At 35.9% G+C, this 21,274-nt stretch overlaps 1 protein-coding gene across 2 annotated transcripts; it reads left to right on the forward strand.

The window, feature by feature from the left end:
• Positions 1 to 3,471: 3,471 nt before the first annotated feature.
• LOC132145276 (cilia- and flagella-associated protein 44) lies at positions 3,472 to 19,510 on the forward strand. Of its 2 annotated transcripts, none has more exons than XM_059556159.1 (33): positions 3,472 to 3,548; positions 3,852 to 4,005; positions 4,992 to 5,154; positions 5,354 to 5,456; positions 5,579 to 5,795; positions 6,377 to 6,491; positions 6,584 to 6,748; positions 6,876 to 7,031; positions 7,152 to 7,199; positions 7,277 to 7,376; positions 7,476 to 7,570; positions 8,259 to 8,468; positions 8,554 to 8,664; positions 8,764 to 8,916; positions 9,157 to 9,393; positions 9,730 to 9,869; positions 10,012 to 10,288; positions 10,371 to 10,426; positions 11,439 to 11,601; positions 11,699 to 11,829; positions 12,810 to 13,015; positions 13,098 to 13,260; positions 13,337 to 13,514; positions 14,375 to 14,842; positions 14,925 to 15,128; positions 15,207 to 15,402; positions 16,403 to 16,531; positions 17,013 to 17,143; positions 17,222 to 17,338; positions 17,434 to 17,635; positions 17,794 to 17,954; positions 18,726 to 18,860; positions 19,117 to 19,510. In XM_059556159.1, the coding sequence occupies exons 1-33, from the start codon at positions 3,506 to 3,508 to the stop codon at positions 19,363 to 19,365; spliced, it is 5,376 nt and encodes a 1,791-aa protein (XP_059412142.1). In that variant the 5' UTR covers positions 3,472 to 3,505; the 3' UTR covers positions 19,366 to 19,510. The 2 variants fall into 2 exon arrangements, with proteins under 2 accessions (XP_059412142.1, XP_059412143.1); XM_059556160.1 differs by having other exon boundaries at positions 3,494 to 3,548; positions 3,857 to 4,005.
• Positions 19,511 to 21,274: the final 1,764 nt, after the last annotated feature.

A 21,274-nucleotide genomic window follows, 5' to 3' on the forward strand; every position in this document is an offset into this window, starting at 1 on the left:
ACAGATGTTTACTTGTAAATTTAAATTCAAATCGTCCTAAACCACACAATCTATTGAAACTTATGTGTGCGGTCCCAAAAACCCAATGTTAATTTCTAATTTATGGTAACAATCCAACAGCAATTTCAAACAATTAACCTTATTTTTCCATTATATGATTAGAAGTAGTTCCTCTTACCTAATCAAAAGCCATTAGACAGATATTACTGAAGCCTTAACCATCTGTTTGAACAGTTATGATGTTTCCGTTTCGATCACAATGAAAATATGGGGTCTCGGATACCAAACATATGTAACATCTCATAGAATGCGCTGAAATGTTAAGATTAATATGTTTTTCCATCTAATTTAATGGATATTTCACCCAAAATTTAAATTTCTTTAATCACTAAACACACTCATGATCTTCCAAACATGTAATCATTCATTACTTTATTTTGTGGAACACAATTGATATTTTGTCCACACAATAATGGTCAATAGGGTCCAACAGTTGACCTTTCCTTCAAATATCTTCTTTTGTGTTTCACACAATAAAGTAAATGACACCAGTTTTCATTTTTGGTTGAACTACCACTTTAGGCAGCAGAAACCAGACATTTCACTGTATTTTGAGCTATTAAAATGTAATCTTTGAGACCCCAAACAGAACAAGAGGATTAAATCATGAAGACAACATAATATCTGAATTGAAATTCTTTTTGCGTATACTGTAATATTTGCACTTTGCAACTTCACTGGAAAATCGTATGCATTTGCAACCTTAGCCTGCACTTCCACAACACCATTTCTACCGGCTGCTCGAAGAGATGTCTAAAGTAGATATTTATGTGTGTGCGTATGATAGACAGGAGCACTGTCTCTTATGTTTTATTATCATTCCTGTTGCAGACCCTCCATGAAAGAGCAAAAATCCAGAGATTTATGAGGCGGCTTACCCCCCACAGAGCACACCATCAATGCTCTGCGCTTACCAGACTAACTCACAAAACACACACATATATACTTAGACTCTTGCTTTGCCCTCATCTATGGCTAAACCTTCATATGAGCACATACACAGATGCTTCATGACGTTTGCATACTGACAGACAGCACTGTATAGGGAGGCTTAAAATAGTCCAAGTGCACACTGTCAACGGACTGTCGCGTCGTGTGAGGACGTGTCTGCACGTGCAATTGGTAGTTTTTTCTAAATAAGAGACATATCAAAGTGTGATTCCTGCTGTGCGGGCTAGTTAGAGCCAGCAGACAAGGGAATTAATTTTTCACAGGCTAGCCTCTCTTCCCCAACACACACACACACACACATACATACAGTCCCATTCTGCTTTAAGTCTTTTTCATAAATAATAGTGTGTGCAATTTGAATGACAGTGTGGGCACAGGCAGTACAAATACTAATTAAGTTTCACAGCAGGGGGTGGAGCTGTAAGAATGATTACTTTTGACAAAGAGGAAATTAAACTCGCTGTACAATAACATAATTTGCATAGATATTTATTCACAGAGATATGCTATAGTTGGTTTGGACTGGACTGTTAAGCGAGAGCTTAGTTCTGTCTGCAAAACAACTAGTCCTTTCCAGAAAGATAGCCCAGTGGGTAACTTGGATTTTCACTTGTTTTCAAACTACTTTTCCCATGTAAATTCCTTTTTTGAAGACCTCATGAAAACTGTTTGGGATCTCAGCATTTGCAATTAAAGTTTGCTTTTGCTTTCGAAAAATATGTTCTCAAGTAAGACAGATGTGTATCTATGTGTGTTACAAACACAAACAAGTCTGCCAGGTGACTCACCTCAGATACTAGTGAGTTCATGCACGAGGTGAGGGGGAGACAATGACCTCTTTGGATAAAAAGAATGAGTCATTATGAGTAACCCTACACGTGCTGTCATACACACCCATACACACAGTCCCGCGTATCGGGTTAAAGAGCTAGCTCACGCAAAAATGAAAATTATGCCACAATTTAGGCCAAGAAACGTTTGGTACATACACAAGCGCTTGGCCAGTGTGTGTTCCATTTGAACATATCTAACGTTACCTGGGTTTAAACTGGTGTGTACCATAAATGTATTATCTTTATTATGAACACACTGGTTTGTACCATTTATGGCACTTGTTATTCTTCTCGTTATTTCCCTTGCGGCTAATAAAGCGGAAGTCTCACACATTTACAAAAAAGACTTACTTCTGCGTTGAAAAATAAAGTGGATTTATTTATTTATTAATAATTTTATTTTTTGACTGTAGCCTACACTACTAAAAATGTGTATTTCAGTCTGTTACTTACATAGAACTATCGTATGGTTTCAAAATATAGTGAAAACGTTTTATAGATCACTTTTAAGATGAGATATTCGGCCTTTGGCGTTTTTTTTTTTTTTTTTTTTGTCAAATTCTGGTCGCCATCAGCTTTCATTTTATGGAACTGAGCAGCATGAACATTCTTCATAACATCTCTTTCTATGTCCCACTGAACAAAAAAATTTGGAATGACACGAGGGTGAGGAAATTATGAGATCATTTTTATTTTGTGTGAACTATCCCTTTAAGGTGAAACATGTCTTTGTAGTAAAATGATTGTACTGATCAGTCTCCAATTTACTTTTTTTGTATATGTGTGTGTTTGAGTTCTTTCACAGATGTTTTGTTTCTTGTTTTTAAGTATAACTGTTACCCTGTGTAATAAACGCACACACATGCTATCACATACAGGAAAGGGGCCCCACCATTTGATGCTGACTTCCTGCCATTCTACTTTTAAATCAATGCAAAGTATAAAAAAAAAGAAGAAAAAAAAAACATTGCGTGTGCTTGTGAAGGCCAGGTAGTAGTTTGTGAGAGATGTGTGTGGGTGGATTGTTAATGGCTGCGAGAAATGGGGACAGTGTGTTTATGTGCGTGTGAGCAGAAGTGTGTGTTCAGTCTTGTAAGTCACTGCTGAGTGAAGCACAGTTTTTGTGTGAGCAGGTGAGTTTGCGCACATTTGAAAAGAGAGCCAACATTGGCTTAGTTGTAAATTCTGCAGAACCATGGTTGGATGTGTATTGTGTGCTTATATGCCAGCTTTTATTACTTTCTGTGACTGACATTTCATTATTTATCAAACACTGTTTATGATGTTTTAATCTCATGTCAAAGGACAGAATCCGTCTATTATATCTGACTGCTGTGCTGGTATGGCGTCTATTATGTCTGATCACTGTGCTGTACTGCCATCTAGTGGCATCTCTGCAAATTCATTTAGTCTACCATTTTTATATTATAGACTAATAATCTAATTAATAGAGTAATACTTGCTTTAAAGGCTACGAAACAAATATTGAACAATTGCACTATTATTATAATATATGAGATTCATACGCTGAGGTTCACACGTTGTGAGAAGAAGTTGTAATAATAGAAACACACTTTGCCTCGTTGCAATAAGAATAGACTACAATACCCAGTGCGCAATGCGCGAAGTGTACGGTTGCTAAGCAATGTATTCAGACGAATATGGACGCTTCCGAGACGCTAACAGATGAACTTACTTCACCAGGTGAAATAACATTTTCTATACGTTAATTCGACTCAGAAACAATGTGTTTTGACAAATACTTCATGTTCACGCAGTTCTTGTGCAATTTTAACAAAATCTGAACGTTTTAACTCTAGTCATCATCAGACGTAAACAAACTTGACATCTGTTTGCCCAACAAACAATTACTGTCACGTAGAGAAATATAAAATGTTGATTGATTAACACTTATTATCACATTCATCTTATATATTTTCTAATTTGTGTGTCAAATGCTTAATGAATCCATATGAAGCTCCTGATTTAATGGAGTTTTTATTTCAGAGCAGACAGTGGGGGTTGAGGAGTGTGATGGAAACCCTGAGGAAGAGCAGAAGAAGTCGATCCCAGATGACATGCATTACAGCTATGAGGAACTGTGCTCCAAACCCTTCATCACTGCAGACTCCAACATCCCACAGAACCTGCTGCACCTCTCGTATCCACAGCAGATGACATAAATATATGACAAAAATGCATACTATATATTACTTCAGTAATATATATATATAGCCAGTCAAAAATTTGAATAACTGATATTTGTAATAATATTTTTGAACAATCTCTCTAATGCTCAAAGCTGCATGACTTGATTTGATATGATCAAAATTAAAAATTAAATAAATTAATATTGTGAAGTATTATTACAATTTTACAACTGTTTTTAATATATTTTAAATATATTTTAAAATGTAAGTTATTAATGTGATGTTGAAGATTAATTTCCAGCAGACATTACTTCTGTCTTCAGTGTCACATGATTCTCCAAAAATCATATGCTGATTCATGAATCATTTTCAATGTTGATCTTTTGGGAACCATGATACACATTCAAAAGTATAAAAATATTTAAAAAATAATATTCAGTTAGGACACAATAAATTAATCAAAAGTGACATTAAATACATTAATGACAAAGTAAAGATTTATATTTTTATATTTTTATATAAATTTACATTTATAATGTTACAAAAAATTTGTATTTCAAATAAATGCTGTTCATTCACTTTCTATTCATTAACGAATCCTGAAAATGTGTAACGGTTTCCACAAAAATATTAAGCAGCAAAAACTGTTTTCAACATTGATAATAATAAGAACCATTATTAATAATTTCAGAAGCATCATGTAACACTGCAGACTAGATTAATGGCTGCTAAAAATTCAGCTCTGCCATCACAGGAATAAATTACATTTTAAAATAGATAAAAGATAAAACAGGTATTTTAAATTAAAGCAATAGTTTACAATATGACCGTTTTTGATCAAATAAATGCAGTCCTGGTGAGTGAACGAGACTTTTAAAAAACATATAAACTGCAGTTATTACAAACATATGACCTGTAGTAGTTTGTTGCCCTGTGATGAAGGGTGGTGGATTCATGAATATCTGCTTATTTCATTTGATCCTTAAACTGAGCCCAGACATTCATTTGGCTATGACTGTGGTCGGAGAGGAAACCTACAGCTGTTGGATGAGCATACGTTGACCTTCATAGCTGGGAATCTGCTTATCCTATTGGATATGCACACCAAAAAACAGCATTACATCCGCTCTAGCAGCGGGGGAGGAATCGGAGCCATTATGGTATATTAATACTGTTAGTTAGATGGTTATATATGTGAATGAAAAATGCAAGGGCAAACTAAAATATCAACAGCAACAGAAAAAAAAATGTCCTGATACATGAGTGTATGAGCAACTTAAGGAAGGTTGTAGCACTTATCAGGCTTTGTGGACCTGATGACCTAATATAAGAACTAAAATATAATTTCTCTCTTCAAAGACTCATCCAAGTAAGCAGTATCTTGCAGTGGCAGAGAAAGGCCATCAGCCTAACATCATCATATATGAGTATCCATCCCTGCGCCCTTACAGGATCCTCAGAGGTAGGACATCAGAGGCAGCTCAGATACAAGGCCTACAACAGCATTACTCAAATATAAACAAGAAATGGTTTGAGATAGAAGCATACATGCATAATTTTAGTGTGTTTGTGTTTAATTCGAAGGTGGCACAGGCTGTGAATACAGCTTTGTGGATTTTAATCGTGATGGCTCTTTACTGGCCAGCGTGGGTGGAGCTCCAGACTACATGCTTACGCTGTGGGACTGGAGGCAGGAACAGGTGACACTGTGCAATAAAGCTTTCTCGCAGGATGTCTACAGGGTCACCTTTTCACCCGACAGTGTTGGACAGCTCACTACATCTGGCACTGGGCACATTAGGTTTGTAATGCTGTCATTTTTTCGCGTATGCATTTGCATTTAATAAATTTACACTTTTTTATGAAAACATATGTTTTCTATATTAAGGTTGGAAGGTTTGGGGTCAGTAAGATTTTTCTTTCTTTTTTTCTTTTTTTTTAATACTTAATACTTTTATTCGTCAAGTTGCATGAAATTAAAAACTTTTATGCTTTTTGTTAAAAATATTTATTTCAAGGAAATGTGTGTTCATCATCATCAAAAAAAAAAAGGTCAGGTTTCCACAAAAATTTTAAGCTGCACAACTGTTTTCAACATTCATATTTCTTGAGCACTAAATCAGTATATTATTAGAATGATTTCTGAAGGATCATGTGACAGGAGTTATGGCTGCTGAAAATTCAGCTTTGCCATATTCACAAGAAAAAAATTACATTTGAAAATATATTCAAGTAGAAAACAGTTATGTAATATAATTTGTAATAATATTTCCACAGTATTACACTTTGATCAAATAAATGTATCCTTTCAAAAACATTATCAAATCTTACTGACCCTTGTGAATGTTAGTGTATACATGTGCTGATAGAGGTTTTTTTCAGATTCTGGAAAATGGCTAATACATTCACTGGTTTAAAGTTGCAAGGGTTGCTGGGAAGTTTTGGAAAAACAACAGTTACAGATATAGAAGGATATGTGGAGCTTCCTGATGGAAAGGTTCAGCCGCTTATTATTTTCCATGTTTACACAAACAAATCTACACACTTTTTAAATGAACAAGTTCTTGAAGTGAATTCTCCGTCTCTCAGGTTGTGTCAGGATCAGAGTGGGGTAACATGCTCCTTTGGGAGGGGGGTCTGATAAAAGTGGAATTATGCCGTAAAGGTGGACGCACTTGTCATAGCGGCACCATTTACCAGTTTAACCTGGATGAGGGAGAACTAATGACCATAGGATCTGATGGAGCAGTCAGAGTAAGTGAGATCGTGCTACTTCACTGATTGTTGCTATTGCTAAAAAGTATAACCTTATTTGAGGCAAATGATGAGGATGTTTTGTTTTTTGAAAGTGTTAACAGCGAGTTCTCTATCGTTTTCTCAGAGCTGGAACCTGGAGACCATAGACACGGCAGATGCAGTTGATGACAGCGGCCTGTTTGAGATTGAACCCATGAATGAGATAATAATCGGCCGTAATGTCAGCTTACATTCTATGGTCAAGAGCTCCATCCCAGAAACTTCCATCTGGTTTGCTCAGGTGTGCAATTTTATTTTATTTTTTAGATATGGACTTGCTTTTTATTTTTATTTTTTGTCAATATTTCAAAGCAACTATAAGGCCCAGTCTGAATATTTTTGTTTTTTTTTATTTTAACAGGACTCTAATGGCTGTATTTGGAAATTGGATCTCTCATTCTCCAACATTGTGAGTCATGTTAAACGGTTGCTTAATCTTTTTTATTTTTCCATGGTAGGTTCGATAAGATTTTTTCTGTTTTGCAGACCCAAGATCCAGTGTGTCTATTCTCATTTCATGCTGGTGCCATTCAGGGCATGGATGTTTCTGAAAAGAGCCATCTCACGGCCACTACAGCCTTGGACTGTAAGGAAAGATTGAACCCTGACCAAACATGCACCCACATACACAGACCTATGATGTGCTTTATGTGAACATTGACAAATACCTTTTTATCTTACCCAGCCTCAGTCAGGGTGTTTGACTTTCTTTCAAAGAAAGAGCTCACGATATGCCGCTTCAAACAAGGAGGGACAACACTCACATGGGCTTCAGACATGGTAATGTAAATCAATATCAAATAAAATAAATAAAATGGCTGAAAATAATATAGAAATAGTCGAGTAAAAACATGCAAAAAATGTTGCTTTGGTAACCAACTAAAATAAATAGTTAAAGTACTAAAATTAATGAGACTAATACTGAAATAAAAACAGAGCAGAACAGAAATGTTTTAAAAAAATAATAAAAATGTCAAAAGCAGTTAACAGCATTTCCAGAATTGAAACGAAAAATGAAAACAATGAAAATATAAAAATAAAATCTAACTCAAAACATTAATTGAATTGAATGCTATAATAATAATAATAATAATAATAATAATAATAATAATAATAATAATAATAATAATAATAGTAATAGTAATAATATCACATATGCCGAAGTCAATTTGGGCACCACAACATTATAATGTACAGTTTCAAAATATTAATTTTGGAGATTTGCTAAAGATTATAGTGTTCTTAAGTAATTTTTTTCTTAAATAATGTTAAATATTTTTTTTAAGTAATAGTTTTTTTAGATTAACTTTAAGTCAGAGCAATTTAAATGTAAAAAATCTGATCAAATAAAAATAGATATCAAATCAAACAATCGATCATTATTATTATTCGAATAATATCAAATGATGACCAGTATGGTACCAATTTTTGATGCATCCCTATGTGGTCATATTGTTTGTCTCTGCAGGTGAACACTGCCGGGGGTCTGCTGGTTGTGGGTTTTGAAGACGGCGTTGTACGTCTCTTGGAGCTGTTTAACACTCAGAGTCTGCACGCGGTTGCAGGACGCACACGCTCTGGAGATGCTGAACTCCGCCTGAGACAAGCTCTCAAACCCCACAATGCACCTGTGACCGCCATCGCCTACGAAAGAACTGGAAAGATCATGGCTACTGGGGTAGGGGTTGAGTGAGTGAGAATGATTTGTGTCTCTATATTCTGCTGTGTTAACATGATATTATTTTGCACTCTCTCTTTTCAAGAGCGCAGACAGCACTGTTTTCTTCTTCACGGTGGGGGAAAGATACACACCAGTAGGGTTTGTTACAGTCCCAGGTCCTGTGCAAGGTCTGGAGTGGTCACCTCAGTCACATGTGAGTGATGATTGGTAGCTTTGAAGCTTGCTTAGTTTCATGTGGTGACCATATCCTATGTGATTTATTGACACTGAAGATTTGTGCATTCGTTTAAAGGAGAAAAACACTCTGCTGATCTTCTGTCAAAATGGTCATGTGGTGGAAGTTCAGTGTCCTGATCCCGGAGCTCAGACTGGTGGAAACACCTTTCAACTCTCAGATCTTCCCACAATGCATTTCTGCTTCAGCAGCATCAAGTCCCGAATTAAGGTTATGCCCTGACTCTCTCTTTGACGTTCTCTCTTTGTTTCTCCTAAAGTGTATTATTTCAAAATAAAACCTTTTAAAAATAATATTTAAACTTTTATCAATTTATTCTATTTGTTTTAAATAATTCTACTTATTGGCTTTTATATGAATAAAATTGATTCTTAATATCAACTGTGATGATACACACACAACTGAATATATTGTTTAATGATCTGCTGCTGAATGCATGTGTGTTTGCAGAGAGAAGCAGAGGTAGCACTCAGGCAGGCCAGAAAAGAGGAGAAGAAGAAAGAGAGGGAAAAACGCTTGAAGAAATTAAAGGAGCAGAAGCCAGATGCCACAGAGGAGGAACTACAGGAGGAAGAAAAAGAAGAGGATGAGAAGGAAGAGGAACTGCCACCTCTTTACATTCCATCTCCACCCAGTCCTCTACACTGCGGCTTTTACTCAACACCAGGGTCATTCTGGCTTTCTATGGTACATACATATTCTCACAGACATGCATTATATTTGAAAATAATGGAATAAATCGGGAATAAACCATATTTTATATATTAAAATAGAAAACAGATATTTTGAATTATTATAATATTACACAACACTAATGTTTTTATTAACCACTTGAGCTGTTATTTTGATTTTTTGAGAATTAGGCATATGCAATATTGGACCCACCGGTGGGTCCCCAGAGTTGATGTGGTTAAAGTTTAAAAACATTAAAAGTTTTCCTTAGTAATCTCAAACTTTTGAATGATAGTTTAACTTGTTGTGCAGAACATGTGTCACTGTAATGCCTCCCTCGTTCTCTCTCAGGGTGGCTATGACTCAGGGTATTTGTACCACTGTAAGTTCTCTGAACAGCAGAGCGATCCATTAGAGAGGACAGATGAGCCCTGTTCCTTCATACCTGTGCATGATGCAGACAGAAACCCCATTCTCACCATCAATTTCAAGTGAGGTTCTTCTGACTCTACACTAGTAGCCTAGGACTGAGTAATCATGGTTATATTCATGATTTGATTTTATTTCAGTTTTGAGTCAGTATTGTAGTTGATAATTACCTAATAAGTAATTTCTTACTCTTCTTGTCTTCAGTTCGAGCAGACAGTTGTTGTTATGTGGCATGAAGGATGGCAGTATTCGGGTGTACCCTGTACAGGCCTCAGACCATCAGCTCAGCTCCATGCAGGTGTACTGGGCCCTCAGCGTCCATGACAACCACTACGGCCATGTGCGCCACATCCGCTTCAGCTTTGATGACACATTTGTCCTGACCGCAGGAGAGGATGGCAACATCTTCTCTTTCAGCTGTTTGCCAGAGGAGGAGCTCCAGAAAGCCATGCTCAAACATGCCAAAGTGCCCTCTCCACGGGTCAGTGCATGTGTTCATTTCCAGAGGGCAGTTGTCTACTTGTGTGTTTCAACTCTACCGTTTTACTCTGTCATGAAAACAGGTTGGGCTGGAGACGGAGAAAGCGGTGCAGGACATAGAGGATCCTTCTGCTTACAGGTGACTATGTGCATTTAAATAAAACAAGTAATAAGGGTCAAAGCGAGTGCCTTTCTATTTTGTGTAGCCCCCCAGAGGGCTACATAGGTACTGCATAAGGGCTGTCAATTATTAAAAAAAATTATAACTTTTTAAAATCATTTTATACAGAACATAGCACATTGTAAATATTAATATTTTGATAGACCTATTTACATCTGATTATACATATATGTAATCATTTATGTTACATTATAGATAACAGTGTGGTAATTTATTTAAATTTTTTTGCCAGTTTAATTTTTTGGGCCACAAGTTTAGCCCTGAATAGTGTCATATTTATTTAAGTTGTTTGTTTGTTTATTTATGAAGAGCCAATTTGCAAAAACAGACAACTCTGTTTTTAACAATTTTCAAAAATCATGTTTTTTCATTGTGCATTCCAGTTAATCTCAATCAAACTGCAGTTGGGTTATTTTGATTAGTTTTTTGTTTTGTTTTTGTTTTTGCAAATGAACTCTTCATATATAAAAGTAAATAATGATCACAAGAATTAAACTTTCTCAAGATTCAAGAACATATTTATCTTAAGAAAAGAGTCTCATTTACAAGATTTTTTTTTTTTTACATTAAATGCACTTAAATATGGGATTAAACATATCACATAATACAATACTATGAATATAGAAAAGTAGATAAAAATAATAAATATAAAAAATCAGATTTCAAAAATCTCACTGTTCTTGATTTTAATTCAAATAAATTTTACAATAAACAATAAACAATTTAACTAATTAAGCATTTACAAATAGAAAACTTCTATTTCCTAAATATGAATACACTGTGATTTTAAGCTATGAGCAGGAGAAAGACAAAAACAGTATTTAATTTCAGTTAATTACAAAAACAAGAAAAGCTATATATTTTTATCCATCACATCATACAGCTTCAGAAACACATATTTTTTTTGCATTTTTATTATAATGCATAACCGGAGCTTGTTTATTTATCATAAGTGTGTGTGTGTGTGCAGCATAGAAACAGCTAAACAGAAGCTGGAGCTGGACCGCATGCATAAGAATGCAGAACAGAGGAAACAGGAGCGGCGTAAGAGGCTGGCGGAACTGCAGAGTCGATTTCAAGCTTTACTGGAGCAGAACCAGAGTCTTCCTGAACACATCCGCCTCCATCGCTCGGTGCATAGATCTCACACCTCCTCGCTCACTCACCTATCTCAGTGTAATGATTACACAGACACAATGATCTTACATAATGTTTTATGGGTGCTTGTAGGAGTTTGAACTGGACCCGAGCTTCCGTGAAGAGACTGAAAGACAGACAGAAGAGAGAATGATGGAGGTCAGGAAAGAACTGGCCTGGGAGGAGGAGAGATACCGCATCGGCCTTAACAAACTACAGACAATGTACTATATCTCCATCCAGAGCTACTTTTCTCCATTCTTTTTCTGTTACACAATTTTTCTTCTTCTCTAAAGAACAACTGCTTTTCTTGAAGTTTCATTCACTACCAGTCAAAAAAAAAAATTCAGCATCATTACTCCAGTTTCCAGTGTCACATGGTCCTTCAGAAATAATTCATATGCTATGTTGCTGTTCAAGAAAAATTTATTATTATTATAATTATTATTATCAATATTTAAAACTGTTTTTTCATGATTCTTTGATGAAAAGAAAGATCCATGGGGGGGGGGGGGGGGGGTGATTATAGAAATGAATACTTTTATTTAGCAAGGATGCTTTAAATTGATTAAAAGTGATGATAAAGTAATCATAAAATAAATAATAAAATAAATGTTTTTTGAACAGCAAATCAGAATATTAGAATGATTTCTGAAGGATCATGTGACTAGAGAAATGATGCTAAAAATTCAGCTTTGAAATCACAGGAACAAATTACATTTTAAACTATATTCAGAAAACAGTTATTTTAAATAGTACAACTATTTCAAAATGTGACTGTTCTTGTTGTACTTTGGATCAAATAACTGCAGGCTTGGTGAGCAGAAGAGACTTCTTTAAAAAACAAAAAAAATCTTACTGTTCAAACACTTGACTGGTAGTGTATATATATATATATGTTAAAAACATTTACTCGCCTTAATGTTGTAACAAACTTGTTTGACTTACTTTCTTCAGAGGAACAAAAAAAAGATATTTTTAGCAATGTTTCATCCTTTTTTTAAAGTAATATTTTTTTTTAAAGTAAAATTAAAGTAGATACAAATGAAGCTATTGTAATATAGGTCTATAAAAACAAATACTACAAAATACTACTCAAAGCCTGTTTTTGTAAATCTCAATTTGCTAATTTAATTTATTGTCATTGAATTGCGGGAAGAAACGATTGAGCATCACTGCTCTTCTATTGCTGTTGTCTCTGTAGGTTCTGGGAGTCAGTGGTGGAGGACACGATTACGGTCCATGCGTTTAAGAGTGGACATAAGGTTTCTAACTACAGGCTGCTGGCTCTGTCTGCCATTCAGATGCACCTGCACCAGCATGGCACAGCGCCATCTCAGAGCGGACCCATGGAACAGGATCACTGGCAGAGCAAAGCACAGCCTGGCAAAGAAGCCAGCAACATTTCACGTAAGACAGGATTAGTGTGTTAAAAGAACATTTAGACTTGTGTGTGTGTGAAGTAGTCATGGTTCTCCTTCTCTCTAAGCAGTGCAGGATGAGCTGGTAACAGATCCGGTGATGCAGTCGGGAAGCATGCAGGCAGGGTCTCGTAAACTGGCCAGCAGAGAGGCGGAGAAACTCCAGAAAGCTGCCGAGAAGGCAGAGAAAGCCCTAGCCATGATAGAGAAGAGGAAAAAAGAGTGGGCAGAACTGTAAGCACCAGTGTGTGTGTATCTTTCTGTCTGTTTATATGTGTTTGTGTATGTAACATTGTTAATGCTTCCTCAGCTATTCCTCTAAGCCTAGTGAGGACTATGAGGACCCTAAGGATGTGGAAGCGATCCGATTGGCTAAGGAGAAAATGGGCGACTTTAAGCTGAAGTCAGCAAAAGACTTTACTGTTCCTGAGCACCTGCGGATGAACGTGGAGAAGAAGAGACTGCAGTTAGTCGAACTGGAAAAAAAGGTGAACGATACAAATGTATCACCAACAATGAGGCTTTCCATAACAAAGACGTAATACTGTATTAGTGTGAGTGAACAATATTACAGTATGATTGATGTTGCCATGTGTTGATACAATATTTTTATAGATTTTAAAAGATTTATTTAAATAAAAATACAGTTAAAACAGTACTATTCTGAATTATTATAACATTTTTACAATCAGCAGTTTTTATTTTAATATGTGAATGTAATTTTATTACTGTGATGGCAAAGCTGAATTTTCAGCAGCCATCACTGTGGTCTTCAGTGTCACATGATCCTTCAGAAATCATTTGGAATATACTGATGTGCTACTCAAGAAACACTTATTATAAAAGTTTATTACTAACTTTATTATTAAAGTTGAAAACAGCTGTGCTGCTTAATATTTTTGTGAAAAACCATGACACATTTCTTTAGGATACTTTGATAAATGAAAAATAAATATTTTATATGATCGCAAATTTAATGCATCCTTGTTGAATACAAAGTATCAGTTTCTTTAAAAAATCTTACTAACTTCAAACTTTAGAATGTCAGAGTACATTTTCTCATTTTTTGCATATTTTTCTCAACAAAATTGTTGTTTTCATCAGCAGAAGAAAAAAACATTTTAGTGAGATTACGATTTTTGAAAATGATCAAAATGAAAAAATAAAAAAACATCATTCTGATTTTTTTTTTCCGACAAATGAAGTAAAAAAAGTGGATCCCATAACAATAATTGTCTATTGTTATGACAACATCTTTATACCTCTTTTTGTGGCTTTTTAACTAAAATAAGCCGAGCTGTTATGATCTTTGCATGTGGTGATCTATGTACTTTTCTATATTTTACAGATCTTTGAGAAGAAGTCTGAGATGAACTCCCGTGTGATGGCTCTTAGGGACAGTAAGATGGAGATTGTGTCTCAGCTCCAGGCCCAGGTGGAGCAGTTACTGGAGGTCCAGCAGCACCTGCCACCTGAGAAGCATTGTCCACTGCCAGCTGTACCCGTCTTAATGCCAGAAGAGATGCCAGAGAGGAAACACAGATACACCCGGGCCACCCTGGAGCGTTACGCCACTCTTAGGGACAAGATGGCTTCCACTGGCCTGGAAGAACAACAGGATGAGCAGAATATCCTCGAGCTGCTTGAACAAGAGGAGCAAGGCACACACACTGAGGCTCAGGACACACACATTGAGAACGAAGGTGATGAAACGCACTCTCATAAGCAGGAAGTGGAGCTCACAGAGCTAGAAAAAGAGATTAGAGATATTGAGGAGTTCAGAAACCTGTGCCAGCAAGACCAGCTTCTTAAACAGGTGAGTTTGGTAACTTAGGAATCTCAAGGGGAGTTTATTTATCACAGTCGTTTAAAAGATCCTTCTTTCAATCTTTCTGCAGATGGAAGAGGCAGTGTGGCGCTTCGACGCCGAGTTGTGTGTGTTGCGTCATGAGAAGCAGGAGATGGATGTGTACATGAAACTTGCTGATCTGAGACACGTGACGCTTTTTGAGGAGCTGCTGCTTCTGAAGGAGTTTGAGAAGAGGGAGGACATACTACAGGAGCGACTGACCACCTATTTACAGGAAGAGGAAGAAATCAGGGTGGGAGTGTTTTCATTTGCACGTGTGTTTAGTGTATGCAGTACAGAAGAGTTTCATATTCAGCATTTTGTTTTGCAGACCAAGATGCACGAAAATAAGAAGCAGATGGAGCTGAAGAAGAGAGACATCCTGAGACTTCAAGGAAAGGAGAAAACAATCGCCGCCACTTTTCAGGCCTCACTGGGGGAGAACAACAAGTTTGAGGAATTTCTCACCAGAGTGTTTAAGAAAAAGATCAAGCGTACAAAGAAGAAAGAAACGCAGGGACGTGACGGTGAGCTGCAAGTGTTCTGTGTATTTCACAAAACCTGTCTAAAAGTCACATTTCACATTTCCAAATCTAATACAAAGAAGTCATATTTTGCATAAAGGAAATGTGTTAAGATCCTTGGATTTTTTTCGTTTTTTCATTAATTAATATATATATATATATATATATATATATATATATATATATATATATTGTAATGATAAAAACTCCATAATCATCGGGAAGAAGGAGGCAGGAACCGGCGGACAAGCAACTGAAACTTTAATAATCAAAATAAACACAAAACAGCGCACCAGCCCCTCACGGACGACTGGTGCGCTCAAATAAAAACCAAAACACAACTAAAAGCCCAGGCCTGGTCCCCTCTCGTCCTTCACTGTCGTCGCTCCAGTTTTATATCCTTCCATCTCCTCTGTGGGACTCGAGACCGGCAGTGGGTTGCAGGTGTCACTGATTTCCCAATCATTGCCGGCCTCCCTCCTTGTTCCCACGTCCCTCGGCCCCGCCCCACTCGCCACATATATATATATATATATATATATATATATTTTTTTTTTTTTTTTTTTTTTTCAATATGATAAAGCAATTGTCATTATTGTCTGATATTTGTCTTCCTATTTTTTTAAATATTTGCAGTTATTAATAAACAGATTTCTTTTCATAAATTAGATACACATAAAATGATTATTATTTATATCCTAGTATAGTTTTTATTATTTTGAATAAGCTTTTATTTAATATTTGTAGTTTTTGCTATGCTTTTTTTTTTAAATTAATTTATAAAAAAAAATTGTATATATCTTTAAGATTCATTTATATTTTTGGTTAGCAAATGTAGTGCTTCTTATTGTAATTAATTTAATTTTAATTAAAAGTTTTTCATCTAATATTTATGTTTTAATTCAGCTTTATTTAAGTTAACAAAATGTTTGTAAAAGGTTTAGTTTCATTCAGGTTTTTGTTCATTCAAATGTAATATTCGTTTTGTTCCTCCTTCCATCAGGTGGTGATGTGACGGAGGAGGAAGATGACAGCGATGAAGACTCTGATGAAGAATCAGATGGGGATAATGATGAGGATTATGATGACCCTGAGACTGGAGTTCCTCTGGATGACAGTGTGTGTCCACAAAGTAAGATCAACAACCAGCTCCTCAGAGAGCAAGTGTCTTGTTTACACCCTGTTGTTCACCTGTGCATTGCACGTAATATATAACATACATTTTGTTATGCACAATACCATTCAAATGTTTGTGGTGACTGAAATTGGCATCAGATGTTTCCTTAAATTAATACTTTTATTAAGCAGGGACACATTAAACCATTCAAAAGTGATCGTAAAAAACATTTACAATGTAAAAAAAATATTTTCAATAAATACAATTCTTCAAAAAACCCTGAAAAAAAGTATCACAATTTATAAAAAATATGAACTGTTTTAAACATTGATAATAGGAAGAAATGTTTCTTGAGAACCAAGAAACATTTTTTTTAATTGTAGCATTATTTAAATTACAATATAACTTTTACTTTCTAATTCAGACTTTCAAAAACATGCAAATAGACACGTATATAAATCATGAAATATATATGTCCTGTGTGTGTGTGTATCAGACTGTGATCCCGAGCTTTTTGAGAACACACTGAGGTTGCGTGAACATCGTCTGGATGTGGAGGAGCAGCTGCAAGAGGAGATAAAAACTGTTGACGGTTTAAAGAAGGAGTATGACACACTGACCAAGAAAGTGAGAGAAATAGTTCTTTCCACTCCTCTCTCCGTTCGTTCTAAACAGCCTAAAGAGACAGTACCTTTGTTTTCGTAGGAGAAGATTGTGCAGAACAATCGTAAAGCAGCAGAGGGTGATCTGGAGCTCATTAACCGAGAAAAGCAGCAGAAGCTGAATGAAGTGGATGTGGTGGTGCCACTCAGACTGCATCAGGTGTGAACATAATTAAGTGCTGATTATCTTTTGTGTTATATTGTGTAATTTACATCCAGTTTCAAGTCTCTGTCTCTTTCTCTCTGTCTGAGCAGATTGAATATGTGAATAATGGTCTATTACCGGGTAAGCTTGACTCAGCGTTAGTCCTGAACACAGCCGATCTACAACATCTGGAGAAGCGCATTAAGGAGCTGCAGCAGGAAAAGACTGAACAGCGAGAGCTCTATAAACACGCCAAGCAACAACACGTACAGCTCAGACATGACCTTAAAGACATGGAGGCCAAAATAAAGGGTCCGAGACTATTTCAAATCACACACCTGCTGCTAGTTATAAAATGCAGCTGTAAAATATACTATAAACTGTTACTTTCACACTGAGGGATGAGAATATATTTCCTTAAACTTGAGTTTCAGTGGATGAAGTGTTACATTAAATATATTTCTTTGCAGTGTCGGAAGTACGTTGCGAGCAGCTGATGCTCAAGAAGTTCGGAGAGCTGGTTGATCTTGAAGTTCTGCAGACTCTGTCAGGCAACAGGAGAGTAGAGGAGATGAGACAGGAGATCAGAGAGCACGACACCAAATACACTAAGGAGCTCAAACACTGGGAGGTACAATGACACTTACCCTACCTTTGCCTTACACTACCATTTAAAAGGTTTGAAATGCTTTTTGAAAAAAATGATCTTATCAAAAATGCAATAAAACAGTAATGCAGTGAAATATTACTATTATGATAATATTATTATCATCATCATCTTTAACTGTTTTCTTTTCTAACCCTTAATGTCTCCTTGGGGTCCAGCTGATACCATTTGAATTTTCCTTAGTTATTAAAGTGTTCCCTTCATCTCAGTGACATGAGATTCTGTGACTTTTCCTAAATAATCTAAACACACAAAAATTCGGGGTTTGATTTGGTTGTTCTAAAGGTGTTAAAAAATGACTGTTTATAAGGCTCAATATATTAAAATCCAATTTATTTCTGTAATGGCAAACTGAATTTTCGGCAGTCATTTCTCCTGTCTTCAGTGTCATATGAAATCATTCTGATACGCTCATTTGATACTCAATTTTTTTTTTTTTTTCAGTTTTCTTTGGTATTTCAGTATTCAGTGAATTTAAAGTTCAAAAGAACAGCATTTATTTTAAACAGAAATCTTGTGTAAAATTATTAATATATCTTTTGATATATGAATATATCTGTTACTTTTGATCATTTTAATACTTGCTGAATAAAAGTATTACATTCTTAGCAGACTTAATATGTGAATAATGGTCTATTGTCACGTGAACTTTTAAACACTCATATATGTAATGAACCAATTATGATGTTAAATTGAACAATCTAGAGGAATTTTTCATGATTATGTGTTTACCAGGCAAAAGTTATAGAAGCAAGAGAGGCACTGACAGAAATCACGAAACAAAACACGGAGAGACTACGTAAAATGAACAGCCTGCTCAGCCAGAAAAAAGCATTGGATGAACAACTTAATGCCAGACAGCAGAAGACGGTATTTTCATTCACTATACACATTTGATCAATTTCTTTATTGAATTCTTCACATATTTGTTGTTAATGAAGTCATGCTTCTGACATGATTTAGTTTACTCAATTCCAGTTTGAAAAACCATCTTGAACGGCTGCAATATTTACTGCAGTTTATTCACAAATTAAGCAGTCGCAGCACCTGCAGTTGTGAATGTACAGTGTATGCAGGACACTCCTCAGACATTCAAAACGTGTCTGTGTGTGTATGTTTGTTTAAGGTGGGTCAGTTCCGAGGCCGTCTGGTTGAGAAACAGGAATTGCAGAGGCTGCAGCAGCTGATAGCAGCTCAAACACAGGACATCGAAGCTCTCAGTGATGAGATCCATGCTCTTTCACGCAAAGATGGCCATGTTCTCCCTCCGCTCGAACCTGTCCTGCCTCCCATTCCTACCCTGCAACACAAACACACAGCAAGCAATTCTGGTGTGCACAGGAAACTTAACCTCAGCAGCAAAGCTGTGAAATAGATCCACACACACACTTTTACCCTAAGTGCAAAATCAGCACGATAAAACACAAACCTCAATCTATCAGTCTGTTCCTGTAGACATGTACGACAGGCTAAAAATGCAATTGTCTAATTGTAATAAATTCTTTCCTTGGTGATTTTAATGTGTGATATGTCTCCTTCCACTTGGGGTTTCCTATTTAGAAAATGCTCTGGAACCTTGGGGATTTTTCCCATTATTTTATCATCTTAATAAGGCAAGTGTCAAATCTAGAAAGATTGCAATTAAAGAGCTTTTAGGCCTGAAATATCACCTGTGGTGAGAACATAAATAAATGTGACCCTGGACCACAAAACCAAAGTCATAAATGTCAATTTATACTGAATAAACAAGCTTTCTATTGATGTATGGTTTTTTTTAGGATAGGAAAATATTTGGCCGAGGTACAACTATTTGAAAATCTTGAATCGACTGGTGCAAAAAAAAAGAATCTAAATATTGAGAAAATCCATCATTTTGACTAATACAATGTGTTGTTGGCTGTTGCTATAAATAAACCCATGCTACTCATGACTGGTTTTGTGGTCCAGCATCACAAATAGACCAATTTTTCTACTTTTGGAGCTGTGGTGTGCGAACTTTGCTTTTCAAGCTTCAAATCTAGAATGTGAAAGCACTACTCAAGCATATAATAGAAATATAAAAAGAAACATCTGTATATAAGCAGTTAGAATGTGACAACATTGTGCTGTAGTGTGATATGATATATCTAAAAGACTTAATTTACATTCATTATATGTGTGCTTTTTGTGAAATCATATTAAATAAAAGAGACTCCTGACCTACTTAAGTAAACTAAGTAAAATTATAACAAGTAAAAAGGTTAACAGACAAGTAAAAATTTGATAAAAGGTGAAATATGACAACATAATGAATATTATTAAAATAAATATTGACATCCAAAAATATAAACAGATTTGTCTGGCATAAAAAATGATGGTGTCATTTCCAAATATACCTTCTCCTGTTTCTAGTATCAATGAATAAACACATACATTAAATTAAATTTAAAAAGCTATTAAATGTAGCCCAGTAATCGTATACAGAGAAACTATGTCACGTCCTTTGTGTGACATTCTGGTGTGTTGTGAGTTGCTGCAGTAGCGCGAGGCTTGCGCGTTTGACGTGTGACGTCACAGACATTGCGGCGCTCTCAGATTGAGAATGAAAGGAGGTGATACAGGAGGAAAGGATGATGAATAAGATGGGCAAAATAAGAGTAACTAAGAATTAAGGTTCAGCGGTTTTTGGAGATTCGACGCCTGCTGTTGAAGACATCTGTAACAATCCCGTTGTAACGTTAGTGAAACAATCCGACAATCTAGGTTCTCGGTTCTTTAGAGACAAAAGCAAAATTGAAGACTGTGCTTTATGGTTGACGTGACTAACGCCGTCCATTTGGAGAAATCGGTTCATCTGTGGTTCATCTGCGCGTATTATCCGGACGACGATAAATGAATTAACGTTAACGTTACATGATTTCCACACGAACTGGAGTTTCCTTACTTGTAAGTAAGCAGACTCATCTATATAGTCACTATCACAGTCATGACATTATTTTGTTTGATAATATGTACCAGTGGCTAAAAGGTGGTCTACAATGAAATACAGATGTTCATTTTTAATGACTTAAAATCTTGTTTACGCAAGGTGTAGGTACCGCAGAAGATACGAAGGAACGTCATGACGACACATGCGTACACACGCCCATTACAAAAACAAACCACGTGATCTCGCTTTACTATTCCTGTATCTGAGATGTTCTGTGTGATTTATAATCTCTGACTGTATGTGCACATTGCCAGAATCTGCAATATTTTCTGTAATTCTCTGTGATTAAGATGATGCGTTTCATTCTACAGGGAAT

Source organism: Carassius carassius, chromosome 8 (genome assembly GCF_963082965.1).
Source record: "Carassius carassius chromosome 8, fCarCar2.1, whole genome shotgun sequence".
NCBI classification, from domain to species: Eukaryota; Metazoa; Chordata; class Actinopteri; order Cypriniformes; family Cyprinidae; genus Carassius; species Carassius carassius.